Source organism: Triticum urartu, chromosome 1A, assembly GCF_056163025.1.
Source record: "Triticum urartu cultivar PI428250 chromosome 1A, HENAU_Tu73, whole genome shotgun sequence".
NCBI lineage: Eukaryota > Viridiplantae > Streptophyta > Magnoliopsida > Poales > Poaceae > Triticum > Triticum urartu.
Window position 1 is genome coordinate 56,412,914 of NC_141873.1, and position 17,283 is coordinate 56,430,196.

At 46.4% G+C, this 17,283-nt stretch overlaps 1 protein-coding gene and 1 pseudogene across 2 annotated transcripts; one reads left to right on the forward strand and one right to left on the reverse strand.

The window, feature by feature from the left end:
• The first annotated feature begins 887 nt into the window (after positions 1 to 887).
• LOC147989978 (uncharacterized) lies at positions 888 to 2,443 on the forward strand (annotated as a pseudogene).
• A 3,731-nt stretch (positions 2,444 to 6,174) lies between these two features.
• LOC125532689 (uncharacterized) lies at positions 6,175 to 12,731 on the reverse strand. 2 transcript variants are annotated; one of them, XM_087546652.1, is made up of 8 exons: positions 12,151 to 12,731; positions 11,995 to 12,057; positions 11,839 to 11,901; positions 11,683 to 11,745; positions 11,527 to 11,589; positions 11,189 to 11,446; positions 10,952 to 11,058; positions 6,175 to 6,501 (listed from the first exon to the last, which is right to left on the reverse strand). In XM_087546652.1, exons 1-8 carry the CDS (start codon positions 12,628 to 12,630, stop codon positions 6,396 to 6,398), a joined length of 1,203 nt encoding a protein of 400 aa, XP_087402778.1. In that variant the 5' UTR covers positions 12,631 to 12,731; the 3' UTR covers positions 6,175 to 6,395. The 2 variants fall into 2 exon arrangements, with proteins under 2 accessions (XP_087402778.1, XP_087402781.1); XM_087546655.1 differs by having other exon boundaries at positions 6,409 to 6,520.
• Between the last annotated feature and the right edge of the window lie 4,552 nt (positions 12,732 to 17,283).

Here is a 17,283-nt window from a genome sequence, read left to right on the forward strand (position 1 = left end):
GCGTCCTCCCCATGGCCGTTTGGGACTTGCCTAAAATCTAGGAGTCCTAGGCACGGTTGGGTTACCCACGTCTGTATTGATGAGAATCCCGTAATAGGGGGAACACGATCTCTGCTTTGACGAGACGTGTCAAAAAACTGCCTCGCGTTATGCGTAGGGCTAGTTAAAAGAAACGGTTCGAATAATTACCAGGCCATGGCGTAATGTCCTGCTGCCAAAACGTGTCAGCAGATTGGATTTGTGGAAATATTATTCTCTCTATGGTGGTATGTGGAACTTATTTTGCAGGGTCGGACACTATCCTTGTATTCAAACTCTTCTGTGATGTATTCGAAGGAGGAACCCGCCTTGCAATGTCGAAGACAATACTGCGCGCCGGACTCATCATCACTGAAGCCTAGTTTAGGGGCTACTGAGGGAGTCCTGGATTAGGGGGTCTCCGGACAGCCGGACTCTATCCTTTGGCTGGACTGTTGGACTATGAAGATGCAAAAGACTTCGTCCCGTGTCCGGATGGGACTCTACTTGGTGTGGAAGGCAAGCTAGGCAGTACGGATATGGATATCTCCTACTTTGTAACCGACCTTGTGTAACCCTAACCCTTTCCGGTGTCTATATAAACCGGAGGGTTTTAGTCCGTAGGACAACATACAATCATACCATAGGCTAGCTTTTAGGGTTTAGCCTCTCCGATCTCGTGGTAGATCTACTCTTGTACTACCCATATCATCAATATTAATCAAGCAGGACGTAGGGTTTTACCTCCATCAAGAGGGCCCGAACCTGGGTAAAACATCATGTCCCCTGCCTCCTGTTACCATCCGCCCTAGACGCACAGTTCGGGACCCCCTACCCGAGATCCACCGGTCTTGACACCGATAGTCGCCATGGCCTTCGAGGACATCTTCGGCGAGCCCCCATCTCCGGCCATCCCCTCGTCCTCCCTCGGGACCTCTCCTTCCCTTTCCCAGAGCACCACCACTACCCTCTCCTCCGACCTCGCCCAGTCCTCATGTCTGCACCCACTCCCCCTGTCATACCATCGGCCGACTCCCTCCTCATCTCCTTCCACAATGATCATATCTCCAACCACATAAATTCAAACTAGATCCGGCCGAGAACAACTACATCAAGTGGCGAACTTTCTTCTACTGCGTTCTCATGCAGTATCGCGTGCAAGATCACGTGGATCGCCCGCCTCCTCCCAACCCTGATGCGGCCTGGCTCGCGGTCGATCATCGCCTCACCCTTTGGCTCTACTTCACCCTGGCCGACTCCATTGTCGAGCTCGTCATGGGCGGCGCCGTCAACGCGTTCACCGCGTGGCGCCATATCCGGGACTACTTCCTGGCGAACGAAGGCGCCCAGTACCTCGACCTGACGCGCCAGTTCCAGAACCTGAAACAAGGAGACCTCTCCGTCTTTGACTATGCTTGCCTTCTTAAGGCCCTCGCGGACGGCCTCACGGACACCGGTCACGCGGTCGAGGATCACGACCTGACCATGCAGCTCCTCCATGGCTTGGATGCCCGCTTCGACACCATCCACACCATCCTTGGTGATACGGTGCCTCTGCCTCCGTTCCACGTCGCTCGCTCCCGCCTGTATCTTGCCGAGTACAACATCAACCTCCGGGCGGCGAAGGCCGGCTCTACTGCTCTCACCATCTCCGGCGGCCTCAACTCCAACAATGACCGTGGTGACTGCGGCGATCGTGCCGACCGCAACGCTCGCGCCCCCCATCGGGCCACGGCTCTAGTGGCAACCATGGCGGCGGTGATCCTGGGCGTGGACGCGGCCGCACTGGTGGCCGTGGGCACGGCGGATCCGACTCGGGTGGTAGCGGGTCTGCTCCGCCTCAGCCGTCCCCTTGGACTGGGTACTTCGCTCCATACGGCATGGCCCTCGCCGCCCCTCGCTCCGGGTGGTTTCCTCCCAACGCTTCCGGTGTGCTCGGCCCTCGTCCCGGCATTCACTCTCAAGCGTATCCACTGATGTTGTGCGGGCCATCACCGCCGCCTCTATCTACACCATCGTTCCAGACCGGCCTGCCTTCCTGGGATCACGTCGCCCTGTTCCAGCACGCCTACAGCCAGCAGAGTCTTCCTCACCACAGAGCTGAAGGGATCCTCGACTCCGGCGCGGCCACACACGTCACCGGCAACCCTGGTAATCTCTCTACGTTTCTTTCTTTTCCAAAGCATAATTCATCTAGCATTATCATCGGTAATGGTGATCGTCTCCCTATCATTGGCATGGGTTCTACCACCCTTCCTCCTTCTAACCTTTCCCTCACCGATGTTCTTGTCTGCACTCATATTGTCAAAGATCGTATCTTTGTCCAAAAGTCATCTACTGACAATAATGTTTCCATTGAATTTAATCCTTCTGGTTTCTCTGTGAAGGCACTTCCAACCCGGACTGCTCTTCTGAAGTCCAGTAGCGCTGGTCCTCTCTACCCGTTCTATGGCAATAAGTCTGTCGATGGCGCTGCTTTCTTCACCACTCCAGGTGACTTGTGGCACCAGCGCCTCAACCATCCGGGCAAAGCTTCACTTGCCTCTATCTCCAAGGATTTTCTTCCAGATTGTAATAACACTGCCGACTCTCCTTGTATGGCATGTCAATTAGGACGGCAGCCCCGTTTATCTTTTTCATCTTCCCACAATTGTACTAGTCCACCATTTCAACTTATTCATTGTGATTTGTGGACCTCCCCAGTTGTAAGTTTCTCTGGTTATCAATACTATCTCATAATTCTCGATGATTACTCCCATTACTCTTGGTCCTTCCCCTTGCGCCACAAGTCCGACACCTCTTCTACCTTACAACGCTTCTTCACCTATATCCTCACCCAATTTCATACTCTCATCAAATGTATGCAGTGTGACAATGGCGGGGAGTTTATCAACACTTCTCTCCGCGACTTCTTCTCGACCAACGGTATCGTATATCGTATCTCTTGCCCTCACACTTCTCCGCAAAACGGCAAGCCTGAGCGCATGCTTCCCACCACCAACAACGTCATACGTACCCTTCTCATTCACGCAAACTTACCACCTCCCTTTTGGGTTGAGGCCCTACACACTACCACACACCTGCTCAATCGCCGCCCCTCCATCAAGACCACCCCGTACACCCCATTTTTCCTCCTCACCGGCGTGCATCCTCGTTATGACCACCTCCGTGTGTTTGGTTGTTTGTGTTTCCCCTATCTCTATGCCACCAGCCCTCACAAATTAGCCCCTCGCTCTACGCGTTGTGTTTTCCTTGGCTACCCATTAGAGCACAAAGGGTACCGCTGCTTCGATCTACACTCTCGTCACGTTATCGTTTCTCGACACATTACTTTTGATGAGACTGTTTTTCCATACACACCCCCGGTCACAGGAGCAACTACCGCACCAGATATCGCCCCTCCCACTCACCTGTGCATGATCCCCTCCGGGATCCACGCCCACCCACCAACCTCGGACGCCAGCGGCTCCACGCGATCCGCCTCACAATCTGCTTCACTGCCCGCCTCTTCCCACGCGTCCGCCCGTCTCCCCACCGAGCTGACTGGGACGGCCCACCCACCTCCCGCATGCCACGCGCCCTCCCCGGGTTCACCCTCACTAGATTTTCCTGACCCACCTGATCCTGCTCCCCTTGGGTCGCCCACGCCTGCTCCCCTCGGATCGCTCGCGCTTGCTTACCTCGGATCTGCCGCCCACCCCGCCCAGCGACCCACCAAATCTTCCTCGCCCTCCGTGCCAGCCACTCCTAGTCCTCCACGTTGTCCTGTAGTCCCTGTTGCTCCACCTGTTAATTCACATAACATGACAACTCGAGCCAAGCGGGGCTTATCTCAACCACGCCGTTTATTTTCCCTCGCGGTCACCCCTGCCATTTCTCCTCTTCCCTCCTCTTACAAAACTGCTCTCAAAGATCACCACTGGCACGACGCAAATGATTAACGAATTTAATGCTTTGCTAACGAACGATACTTCGAGTTTGATTCCTCGTCCTGCAGGTGTTAATGTGGTCACCGGGAAGTGGATTTTCTGTCACAAATTTCACTCCGAACTGCAGCCTTTTGAAATGCAACTTGGCTTGGGGTCCGCAAAAGAAAAGACATTGCACTATCCATTTAAAAAATTTCTATGCATAGGAACCTAACCATGGAGAGAGAATTTTTTAGTACATTGACGGATCAACAACATTAAGATAAATTTTGGTCTCTTTGTGGAACACATCATTGATTATTTTTTTCTGCTTTGGGTCAATTTGCAAGACACTCAAGCGATGACAACAAGAATTAAACTGTTTGGAACCTTACTGCTCCGGTAGAGTAGTCGACATCATTGGAATATTCCGCTCGACTCGACTCCACAAAGTGTTTAGTTAATGAAGCCAGATTTTTGGAAAAATAGATTGTCGTCTAAGAGAAAGAAACACACTATGACAAAATACATGCCATTATGGACCACATGGGGAGTGGAGTTTGGTCACAACTTAATGCTTTTACCTTTTCATACCAAATTATATGAAAGCTCTACTTTTCCAAATTTACTATTAATTATGCATCACATACCTATGCGCAAACTGTTCAATGTTCGTGCATCGCACCATCCGAGGCGACATGGTAGGTGACCATTCCGGCCCACCAAACACTTTTCACTACAACTCTCTGATCCTCGCTGAGTGGCAGCCAGAGAGCTCACGAAGCTCGAGTACGGTGTCATCAACGCTCTTCATGTGCACCTCATTTCAATAGCGAGTGGCGCACCTACATTTGGCAGCTGGGCGACAAGGAGGTCCTAGTTCCGGACGACCAAGTGCCAGCGCCGCGTCCGGTGCCCTCCTATGCTAGTGGTGCTTTGTGGATCTTAAGTTGACACCTCTCGCGGGTGGAGCTCTAGCGACACGATAATGTGGCAATTAACTTTGAAAGTTTGGATGGAGCACCATCTCACTCCTCTCGGCTGCTAGCTAGTAGTGTGTGTAAGTATGCACCCAACGTCGATGTTGAATTTTGGTGCTTTCGACCAGGATGGTAGTCTAGATCTAAGACGGTTTTTGTAGCAAACTAGAGGTCCGCACTTGGAGATTTACTGGTCGACATTGGGTCTCATGGTTGCAAAGGTATAGTTGCTTCCTTATTTTGTTGTGAAGGCGTGGGGTTTGAAAGCCGGGTGACAGCCCTGGATGGTGGTCACTGTAGTGTTCTGATGGCGAATCTTGCAATGTGGAGTGCTAGTTGGCTGCTAAGGCAATATAGTGGTCTTCTTGACGATTGGTCGTTGTTTGTGGGCCGTCTATGATGCCTAGATTTGGGTGTCATGTTTACCAGCAGTCCCCTTCTCTCCTTTTCAGGGTGTAGCGATAGGCCTTTAGATGGATGGGTGTCGCGGTGCCCTGAAGATAGCTTTGCTTGATAGTGGTAAGTGCAGATAACGACGATGTTCTTGGACATCAGTGTCTTCCCCGGAGGCCTCATTGAGGTTACATGATCATCTTCCTCAATTTTCGGGTGAAAAATATTAACCCGGATTGTCGGAGCAGCGCTACAGCCTCGTTACATTGTTGGAGGCGTCGACCTTCGAACTTTTGCTCCTAATCTATGGGTCTATGTGTGGCTGTGAGGCAGTCAGTGGTAGTTGTGATCACAATGTGGACTTTCCTTTGGTGTTTGCAAAACAACCCATTGTTTTTCTCCTCCTTTATATTTTGTCACCATTCCTCACCATATGGTTTGGGCGATATTCTCTACACGCCGATGGTATGACACCCATAGAGCCAAGGCAAGAGTGCAGGGTCTCCTCTTCGGCGATGGGGACGAATGAGTATGCAGTGTGATTTAGCCTTCTTTGAAATAGAGGTGGGCCTATATTGCTTTCCTACACACACACACACACACACACCAAGTTCTTGAGAGTGATTTTTCAAGGTTGAGCTCGATAGTACCTTCTATCTATCTTGTTCGTACCAGATTCCTTTCCCTCGAGATCTCAACCATGACCTGCGATCTATTGTGATTAGCAGCAGTACCTCTGTCACATATGTTGTCTCCCTGCATTCTCTCTCTCCCCCTCTCTTAAGAAACTTCAAGATTGTCTCTTATTCCTTCCCTTTTCTCTCTCTAGTCTTCTCCTCTATCTCTCCTTTGTTCTCTCTCAGAGCCTCCTCCCATTTCTCATCTATCTCTTTTTTTAGAGAAAATGCAATTTCCCGACTTTATAGATAAAGCCAAAGGAGATTCACAACACCGATTACAACCATTAAAGAAGTCTCACAAGTTGTCGAACAACCAACAACCAACAAATCCCACATGAACAATTCAAAAACGACACATAGGCCAACAACCAGGTACCAAAAGAAAACTAGTAAATGATGATCGGATGTCCACTAAGCTAGAGCCTGCACCCCTGGTGATAGCGAGTTCGATGTAGCCCTGAAGCGAGAGCTGAGTAGGTCCGTGGCGTCGATGTCGTAGCTCTTAACCAGGTGCCTCCACTACTGCATTAGTGTAATGGATCTGAAAATAACATTAGCTGGTTTCGACGGGAACACATGCTCGATGGTAAACTTATTACGAGTAGTCCAAAGAGCCCAACTGACAGCAGCAAACCCAAACTAGAATATGCATCTCAATGGGCAGATAATGCACTAAAAAGCGGCAGTAATTGAGTAGAAACCGGTTGGAGCCCAGCTAACCCAGCCACGACCGAGTACAACTTCACAAGAGAATGACAAAGTCACATGGAAACATAATATGGTCAGAATCTTCTTGCCTAGAGCATAAATAACAAGTAGAATCAGCTTGAGCATTATGCTTCCTAATTTTATCAACAACACCAAGCTTCCCATGGATGTCTTGCCAAAGAAAGGTCTTAATTTTCAGTGGAACACGAGCCCTCTGGACACCCATGAACTTAGAAGAACAGGACCTAGCAATAAGACTATGGTAAAGAGATTTGACCGAAAAAATCCTGAGGGGGGAATGAGGCTAGACCAGTGAGTCCAAAATCTCCGAGAGTGTGAGGAAAGTGGCATCAAGCTTATGCCATTGTTCCAACTCTACAGGAGATAGGGAGCAGCTAAAGGCCAAATTCCAACCAGAATTAGTAAGATCAAATATAGTAATATCAAGATTACCACAAAAAGAGGAAATGACCAGGAAAGAAGAGCAAAGATGGTGGCCCGTGCCACCAATCAGACCAAAAGTGACTGGATTTCCCATCTTTAACAATAAACTTCACATGAGATTGGCGAACATCTTTGATCTTATTCAAAGCTGCCAAAATTGAGATCCATTATCATGTGAAGCCAACAGATCACTAGTGGAGGGAAATATTGTGCTTTAAGAATATCAAACCAAAAGGTCCTAGCGAAAGCAAGAAGAATGCACCACCACCATTTGACAATTAAGGAACAATTCATAATAGATGTGTTAATAATGCCCAGGCCATCGTGGCTTTTAGGCTGGCAAATGATTTTCCACCTGACTAATTGATCCTTCTTTTTATTGTCAGCTGAATTCTAGTAGATTCTGCTATGATGCTTATAAAGACCAGCGTGTGTACCCTTAGGTAGCCTATAAAAACCCATAAAGAACATAGGGAGAGAGGGAAGAGAAGAGTTGGTGATGAGAACTTCTCCAACAACTGTATTATATCTACCACAACATGACATAACCCTGTTGCCCACCTTAAGAACAATGGGGGCAATGTCTTTCGTACACACTTTAGAAGATGAGGGGGAGCGTGAGCAGAAACTTGGCCCTCATCTCGAACATTGGTCTGAAAGGCTTTACTTTTGGGGTATACCTCAGTGAAACCACGCGGACCCAATCTGGCGCACTACACCAATTCCTCGTATGAACTAGGCCAATCTAGACAAAGAATCTTCATCCACATAAATAAGTTTTCCAATGATCTCACCAAATGGCATCAAACACGCCTTGTTATGCACGATCGAAGGAACATCATTTAACAAAACACAGTTATCCACGAAGTTGCCAAAGCATCGATCATCGTCCCAACCTTTTTGAAAAAAATATATAAGCTAGTTCACTGGAAGCGTAAAACTAGTGCTCTTAGATAATATCTTTAAACTTTCCTGAGACTGGGAAATCAATCCCAAATTCTGATTGTGAAATCTACTTTAACTACCAGTCCTAACCATCCGGACCCCATTCGCTTAGCTCATCCGCAATCGTCTGCAGGGTCACATAGCAGATTGGACCGAGATGAGAGCAACGTAGGATGTATGAGGCGCAACCACAACCATGTCCAAACCACCATCCAAACAAAAAACGCACAACCTGGCAGGCCTAGTCTATATTGCTTAATTAAAGGAGGTTTGGAGCGATTAGTACAACCCACTGTGAGGTGGCCTTCGACATAGCAAATCAGGCAGAAAAAGAGGAAACATACAACGGGATTCGGAGTGACCCGGCCTATGACATGCAAAGCATGTGAGAGAAGGACAACCAGAGCTATTACCAGAGCCACCCACCGGTGGAGCAGATCCAGAGATTGGTAGAGGCGGGTGAGGATTCCATCACCATAGCCATCAGAATTGTCATTCGACCAAAATTTACTGAACTTCTTTGGCCGATTGTTAGGAGGGCATTGTGCAAGCCAGCAAGGTGGGATTTGGGATGGAACTGCCCTTGGAACCCATAAACACTGGAAGGAGGAGCAAGCAGAGCGGCATCCGTAGTCGACCGAGAAGCATCAGCATGGGGGAGGGGGGGCACGGCGCCCGATGCTGCCGCCTCCCAGTTATCTAGGGCAGACGAATCTGAGCCCACCCGTTGAGATGGGATGGGTGAAGAAGAGGAGCGAGTTGCCGCCATATTTTCCTCCTGATGTGCCCAGTACTCCTTGTACCACTCTTATTCCCGAAACCAAACCGGCGGTGTGCCCCACGCCTCCCGCTCCTTGGTAGCACGCTCGCGAGCCTCCTTCCCATGCTGCAACTTAGCCCTCAACTCCGCCTCAGGCACCACGGAGTCCACAAGTGGCCTCACCAAATCCATCAAGTTCCCTCTTGCTGTTGGTGTTGCGGTCCCCCAACTAGCCCATCTTTAGCACCTCGGCGAAGGAGCGGTCAGAGGTGGGGGTGGAACGATTTGGATGGAGCGAGGAAGGAGGTAACCAGATCTAATCTTGCAAATCTTAGCGCAGGAAACAGAAAACCCTAGGATTAGGACGACACAAGCTCGACGGGGCCACATATACCCACACCATGGGCCAACAAGATTAGGTGGGACAATTGGCTGCTCTGGGCCACTCACGGGAGAAATTAGTCGAAGCCCAAAAGGGAGGGGGGAAGAATAGCCGAAGCAGTATCCAACCCTTGGACAGGGTCACCACCCTGCGTAGAGCCCACCAAGCTCCTAGACGAGCCCACCATCTCACAAGCTGACGACCGGATTAGGGTTCCGTCCCATAAGTAGCAGAGACGGACGCAAAAGGCGTCGCTGGCCCCCTATCCCGCATCGACATTGCCAACGAGGTGATACCCACACTAGGATCCAATGAGACGAAGCACACATGTGAAACCGGGTTAGAGCCAAGCAAACCAGGGGAAGGAGTAGGATGAAGTAACCTACGAGCGCGGCGAGATCTGGGCGTCACAACCACCCAACCTCAACCCCCTCCCCGCCGAGACGAAGAGCTACGAGCACTGAGTGGCCACCAGGTACGAACTTGCAGAGTCAGATCGCAGCGCCCCCCAGGTCACGCAGTGCCGTCGCACTGTCATGGGAAAAGGCGAGGGGGAGCTACCAGCATTCAAAACATCGTCAACATCCAGATCCAGTGCCTAGAAGCGATTTGTGAGAGACTGCACTAGAGAACAGAGAGCGAGGGAGGGGGCAGGGAGGGCGGAAGGAACCGATGAAGAAGGGGAGGAGGACGAGCCACAAGGAGATCCCGGAGCAGGGAGGCAGGGAAAACAAGAGAAGGGGAGGGGGCGGGTCACCGGAGTAGGGAAAGAGAGGGGCGTCAGGCGAGGGGGAGCAAGAGAGGGAGCCATCCTCACACACCACAACTCCAGGCTTGACCTCTCTCCTCTATCTCTCACATCTTCTTCTTCTTCTTCTCTCCCCCATTTCTGCTCTCTCACAACCTCTATCTCGACTGCTCACATGCTGAGAGGGGATGGCGCATTCTCTCTCCTTCCATTTCACCTATGTTCTTTCTCACACACACAACCTAGTCCCATTTCACCGTTGTTCTCCCTTCCTCACACACACACACACACATCATAGTCCCATTTCATCTCCTCTCTCTCTCTATCTCTCATTTTCTTGTCCTTCTTCTCTTTCTCTCTCTGTTGCACACACGCCATGAAGCAGGAATCTTGCATGGAGCATCTGCTTGTGTTGTGTGGGGAAGCTCATCACGTGAGAATAGTGACAGAAGATGCCAAATAGGGGCTTGGTCAATGCCTGGTAATGACGCAAGAGCGGTCAGACGTGGGCTCGCGGTGCTCCCAGCTGCAACGATCATGATGTCAAATAGACAGCCATGATAGCAGGTACCGTGGAGCTTGACCTACAATTCAACTTTCCACAAGTTCCTCCTTCATCTTCACTTTGGTGAGTGCTTCGACGTCTCCAAGCTCCGCATTTTCTTGTTTTACATTTGTTAGCTTGCTCTTGTTTGCTGCCCTATAAGTTGTTTCCTCGGCACTTTGTATCTTTACTATAGCCGTTTGGAAAATTAGTAATTTAAAGTCAGACTCAACCAGCCTATTGTCTAAAAAGTATTTGTATGCATCACATCAAATTCTCGGGGTGTATATGAATGAGTGCATACGTTAGAAATTTGGTTCACTATTTTCCCGCTGACTCCTATATTACACTGCTTATTACCCGCAATCAATAACCATACCACTCCCCTAACAAATAATGGTGAATTTACATATGTAATAAAACCTGAAATGATAGGCATACCTCATAAAAAATTCGTGTAGTTCATCCTTGGTAAGTGGATAGCCATTAGAAAATGTCACGAACAAAGTTCTCTCATTAGGTGGAACATCAGATAGGTGTTGCGTGATCTGCAGAGAAATATATTATTATTTTCTCTGCAAGCTATGAACTGCACTAGATATTTTGATGAAACCTATCAAGTCTTATTGGAATATAAATGAATGAACATGCAAAGAATGATCAGGGACGATAAGTTACTGCATCATTATGGTTCTCTCTTAAGCTCAACTTATCCAGCAATGTGACCAAATGGGAGGTTGGCTGATAATCATGTACTTCGTCCTCTGTATCATGGTGGAGCATACGACTCGTTTGAGGATGGATATTTCTTGAACTTGAGACTTCTCCATGGCACATTTGACTTGTTTGAACACGGATATTTCTAGAACTTGTGCCTTCTCCATGATGCTTCGAATTGTTAGCATACAAAGCCTTGATCTTGGTAAGAAGGTGTTTCTGCATATAGATGATTTTGCTGAATCAGAAGGAGTAGAAAATACTTCACAAATTATTAACAGATCTTTCATTACTCTCACCGAGCTATTAGGAATCTGTTCATGTGATGATTCTCCATTGGCCTCTTGGTATAGATCTGTCATCTGCATAGATGATAAAGCAAATCACAAAAGGGTAAAACCTTGTACTAGTAACAGATCTGATCTTGAATAACTAAATATGAACACTAGTCTTACTGAGATATTAGGAATCTGTTCATGCAATGATTCTCCGTAGGCCTCTTGGTATAGATCTGTCATCTGCATAGATGATAAAGCAAATCACAAAAGGGTAAAACCTTGTACTAGTAACAGATCTGATCTTGAATAACTGAATATGAACACTGGTCTTACTGAGATATTAGGAATCTGTTCATGCGATGATTGTCCATAGGACTCTTGGTATAGATCTGTCATCTGCATAGATGATAAAGCAAATTACAAAAGGGTAAAACCTTGTACTAGTAACAGATCTGATCTTGAATAACTAAATATGAACACTTGTCTTACTAAGATATTAGGAATTTGTTCATGCGATGATTCTCCATAGGCCTCTTGGTATAGATCCGTCATCTGCATAGATGATAAAGCAAATCACAAAAGGATAAAATCTTCTACTACTAACAGATCAAATCTTGGATAACTAAATATTAACCCCAGTCTTACCGAGCTTGCAGCAGGAACCCGATCAGTCCTGGACTGTCCATAGGCTTCTTGGCGCAGGTATGTCATCTGATTACGGACAAAATTCATCTCTATCATTTCTCGAAGATCTTCTAAGGCCTCATAACAGATAGTATTGAGGTAGAGAGAAATTCCTTCAATAGCTTGGTTCTGAAAGTCACTTCTTGGTATAAATCTGGCCTCTGAACCACCGAACGCAAAATGGAGAACTTCCAGAAAACGTTTTGCAGAAGAAACAATTGCGCGAAAATGGTTGTCACCAAGAGAGTATATGTGCTGAAGGTAACCAACTTGGCCATTCCCTTGTTGGAGCCACAACCAAAAGGCAATTATCTCCATGGAAAGGGAAGACTCAACTTGAAGACCAAGGACCAAACGAAAGAACAACACTCGAAGTAGCATATAGGAAGAATTTGAAGCATTATTCAGTGGATCTGGTGCCATGGAAGGTGTGGCAAGCATACAGGAGTCTATAGAAGAGTTGCTAGTTTTGAATCAAGAAAGACATACGGGGAAGAAGAAGGTAGGAAGACTAAGGTATGCGGGCTTGCTTATCATTTAAGTAAATCCAGAAGGTTCAAGCGGATGTTAATTGACAAATTAATGCCTCCCAAAGTATGCGTAGAGGATAGGCAGAGGCGACAAAAAAAGCAAACTGTTGACAGTCTATACTAATTAATGGCAGCCCCATTATAGCCATACTTGCCAAATAACTGCTGATTTTCTTTTTTTGCATGGGTCACCTTTCTGGTAATCTCTACTGTACAAAATCACCAACTATATCACGAGATATATAAAATATATATGGAAATATTCATTATTTAATGCTATTTAAAGCGCTTCTATGTATATACTTACATATACATAGAACTGAAAAAAGACGCATGCAGTTTGCACTTTGTGAAAAGCTACCCACTTTATGTTGGCAAATAATATATGATCATTAGTTCCCTGATCCCTGAGCTAATGCCTCATCTTTAGACTTTGTTGTTCCATAATTCCTTCTTCTCACAGCCATCAATCCCATCTAATCGCCTAGATGTTTTTCACCATCTGCGAAGATGGAGAAGACTAATGGAAACACTCGTTGATTAGCTGCACAATGGCACGGTGTGTGTGTGTGCATATGTGCTTTAGCTCATGAAGAGTTCAGTGAGCATATCTCGAGAAGTGCCGCTGGTGACCCACGGGAATGGCTAATGGAGTTCCAGGATACCGTTAACTAGTGAAGAGTTCATCACAAGGTGCTCATTATTTTATGGGCAATCTGATCGGCCAGGTGTAAAGCAATCCTCGAATCAAATTTTCAGTTGCCGTGTAATAATTACGGGGTTTGCTAATGGATTTATCGGTGAGCTCAAGTTTCTATCAAAGAAGAATATAGTTTTAAATAGCCGGCTATAACAAAGCTATTAGCCCGCTATAGCCTTTTTAGCAGGGTGCCGCTAAAAGGCCGTCTTCATAAATAGCCTGTTTTAGCCCGCTATAGCCCCGCTATAGCTGATTTAGAGGCCCACCGTTATTTTTCATGGCCCGCTATTTAAAACATTGAAGAAGAATGTAAAGGTAGGTAATTCACCAGTGAAAACAAAACCGCTCAGCAGGTGGCATCTGCAAACTTAATGTTGATGGAGCAATGACGAATTCATCAAACAGGAGATCAGCTAGTGCAATTTGCAGAGCAGAGGATGACTAGCATCCACACTACCGGAATCGGCCTGTTAGCCGAGTGCATGCTCATTCGCCGAGTGTCTTTTTTTCGGGCACTCGGCAAGCAAACCCTTTGCCTAGTTTTTGGGAAAATGCACTCGGTCAGCTCATGGTTTGCCTAGTGTTACATTTGGCAAACAAAAAACACCGACAAAACAATTCGTTTTTTTATGTTTTCATTATCTTTATTTATTTAACTTTGTTTTTTTTGTATTTTCATTCTATTATTTCTTTCCTTCTCTATATTTTCATTCTTTAAATTATTTCTTATTTTATTCTCTTTTATTGTCTTTTCTTTTTTCCTTTGCATAACATGAAAAAAGTTGGGGAAATTGTATTCACAAATATTATTTATATTAATGAGTCTATGTTTAAATATTATATCCAAGGAAAAAAGAGGAATTCCAAATATCAGGGTGCCAAGCCTCGACCCAAAACATGAAACTTGTCGGGTTTTTTATTTTAAAAAATGCAAGCGAATTCTGAAAACATAAACATGGTGTCATTATATGATCCCTAGAGGTTGTGGTAAAAAAATTTAGAAGGTTCCGTAAATTTTATGATGTACACTACTTAGAAACTGAAGCATGTTCAAGTAAGAATCGTGGTTTTGAGAAGGAACAGGTTAGGTTTGATTGTGAAGTGTCGGTTGCTTCATTGTTTGACCTTGAAATTTTTTCTACCATCAATATATACCATCACATGTTCCATGTCAAAATTCGCCTTTCCTGTTCTCGTTTGCTATATTTAAGTCATTACATGCATTCCTAGTCATTTAATTTGATATATATAACTCAAATTTAGACTGCAAGTGTGTGAAAAAGTTATAAAAAATTGGTTAAAAATTATATTTGTGTTACTGAACTTATGTTTAGGCCTTATCAAAGAAAACGGCAGGAATTCCAAACATCCGGGGAAGCCAACTCGATCTCAAACCTGGATCTTGTTGGTTTTTAATTTCAAAAAATGCAAATGAAGTGTGAGAAACATGAAACTTGGCATGGTGTTATTACCTGACACTTGGAGGCTGTGGTAAATATGTTAGAAGGTTTCGCCAAATTTCATATCTTTGAGAAAGAATCGTGGTTCGGGAGAGAATATGTAAAGTTTTTGAAGGTAATGATCATTTCTTCATTGTTTGACCTAGAGTTTTTCTCCTATGCTCAACATACACCATTACATGTTAAAATTTGGCCTTTTTTTGGGTTCATTTGCTATATTTAATACATTAAGCACGTCTCTAGGAATTTAATACATTGAGTGCATTTCTAGGTCCTTTTCTTGCTGGTATTTTCCGAAGGGGCCGAACCCCTTGCTTGGCAGAGTATATGCTAGTTTGTTTTGCCGAATACCTGTTTTTTGACACTCGGCAAAGGCTTCGCTGAGTGCGCTATGGAAAGAACTCGACAAAGAGCACTTTGTTGGCAGGGTGTCTACTGAGTGCGGTTTGCCGACTGTAACACTCGGCGTAGACTTTGTCAGGTGTCCCTATCACTAGGAAAATCACTCGATTGACAATAGACCGTATCGTTGAGGTGATGGCCTGCCGAGAGGACTAGGTCTTGCACTTGACCTGAACGTACGTGCACCTTCTTCAGGTCCCTTCAGATTATCTATTGGTGGCAGAAGATATAAATAAAGGAAGCAAATGTGTATACAGAGCTAGCCGTTGAAAATTCATCCTCAGGATCAATCACATCAAATCACACGATGAACACGCGCACACAAAACTGATAGCCAAGGATGCGTCTCGCATCCTCTAATCCCTCTCTTTATTGCTTTTCTGTTTTCTCTCTGATGTTACTCATCACGATACAATCTTTCAGCCCAGATCGTATGTATATATATACACGCTCGATCGAAGCAAACCTAAACAGGAACCGACTAGGACTCAGCCTAAACTAAACCTACCACGTAACCGGCTAATACCTAAACCGACTATGAAACCAATAAAGTAATCGGACGCAGCCAAGTACTATTAGACTCACACGTATAGGACTAATACCAAACTCAGACTTACCTATTCCGTATCAACCGGCAACGTTGATCATCTTTTACTAATCATAACTACTATATGTTTGAATTATTCCAACATTTATCCCCTAATTCAAACATTGAACTTCTTACTTGATAAGACACGCAGACGATCGTCTCTTCATCTTGTTCCGCCGGTTGCCTCCGGTGACGCGACTTATCGGACCGCAACCTCTCTCTTCTTGCAACGATGGCCACCACTTCATCGTCACCGTAACTTCGTTTGCATACCGACTCATAGACATTAACCAACGATTATCCGGACTACCAGCCACGCTGTCACATCTTAGCGTGCTACATGCAGACTAAACGCATAGCCTCATGCTGGAACTCAACTTAACTGGTGCTCGTCCATCTTCACATTGATCTTCGTCTTCTCATCGGTTGCTTGTGCACGGGGAAACACATCTTTTCACCCGCCATATTTTTTCTTCTTCTCAATGTCGCCGATGCCACATCATATCAAACGACACCTCATGTCCAGTAGCAACACAACTCGCCATATACGTGCAACTCATCTTCACCGTATATGAACTCGCCGGAACTTCATGATCATGAACGGAAACGCAAGGCACATATTCCTTTTTCCGCCCGCTCTCGCTCGCAATTCTCCTCCGCCAGTGACGCATCTCAACTGCAGCAGAAGACTCATACATCTGAGCTCTTGGACGCACCTTGCAAGAACTCATGTGTACACCTTGATGACAGCTCGCAACTTCGCCATCTCCACCTTGCATCATCCAATAATGATCTCGATGATTTCCTCGGTGTCGCAACTTCGACACCTCCATAACCATCAAGGATCACCAACGCCTTGCCGACGACAGCCCTGTCGCCCTCTTACGGATCGTTCCGCCGAGCGGCAATCACGCGTCACCTCTCTTGTGACAGCACCTTCACCGCCTTCTCGTCGCCGCTATGCCGAACGACGACCACCCAATTCTCTTCGTCGCTACAACAGCAACTATATTGCCCGCCCCGAGGCGCTAGCAGGGTCGCTACGCCGGGGCAAGCGCAGCTTCACTCGAACCTTGCTCTAGATACCAAATGTTGAAAATTCGCCCTCAGGATCAATCATATCAAATCACACGATGAACACACACACACAAAACTGATAGCCAAGGGTGCGTCTCGCACCCTCTAATCGCTCTCTTTATTGCTTTTCTTTTTTCTCTCTGATGTTACTCGTCACGATACAGTCTTCCAGCCCGTATGTATATATATACACGCTCGATCGAAGCAAACCTAAACAGGAACCGACTAGGACTCAGCCTAAACTAAACCTACCACATAACCGGCTAATACCTAAACCGACTATGAAACCAATAAAGTAATCGGACGCAGCCAAGTACTACTAGACTCACACGTATA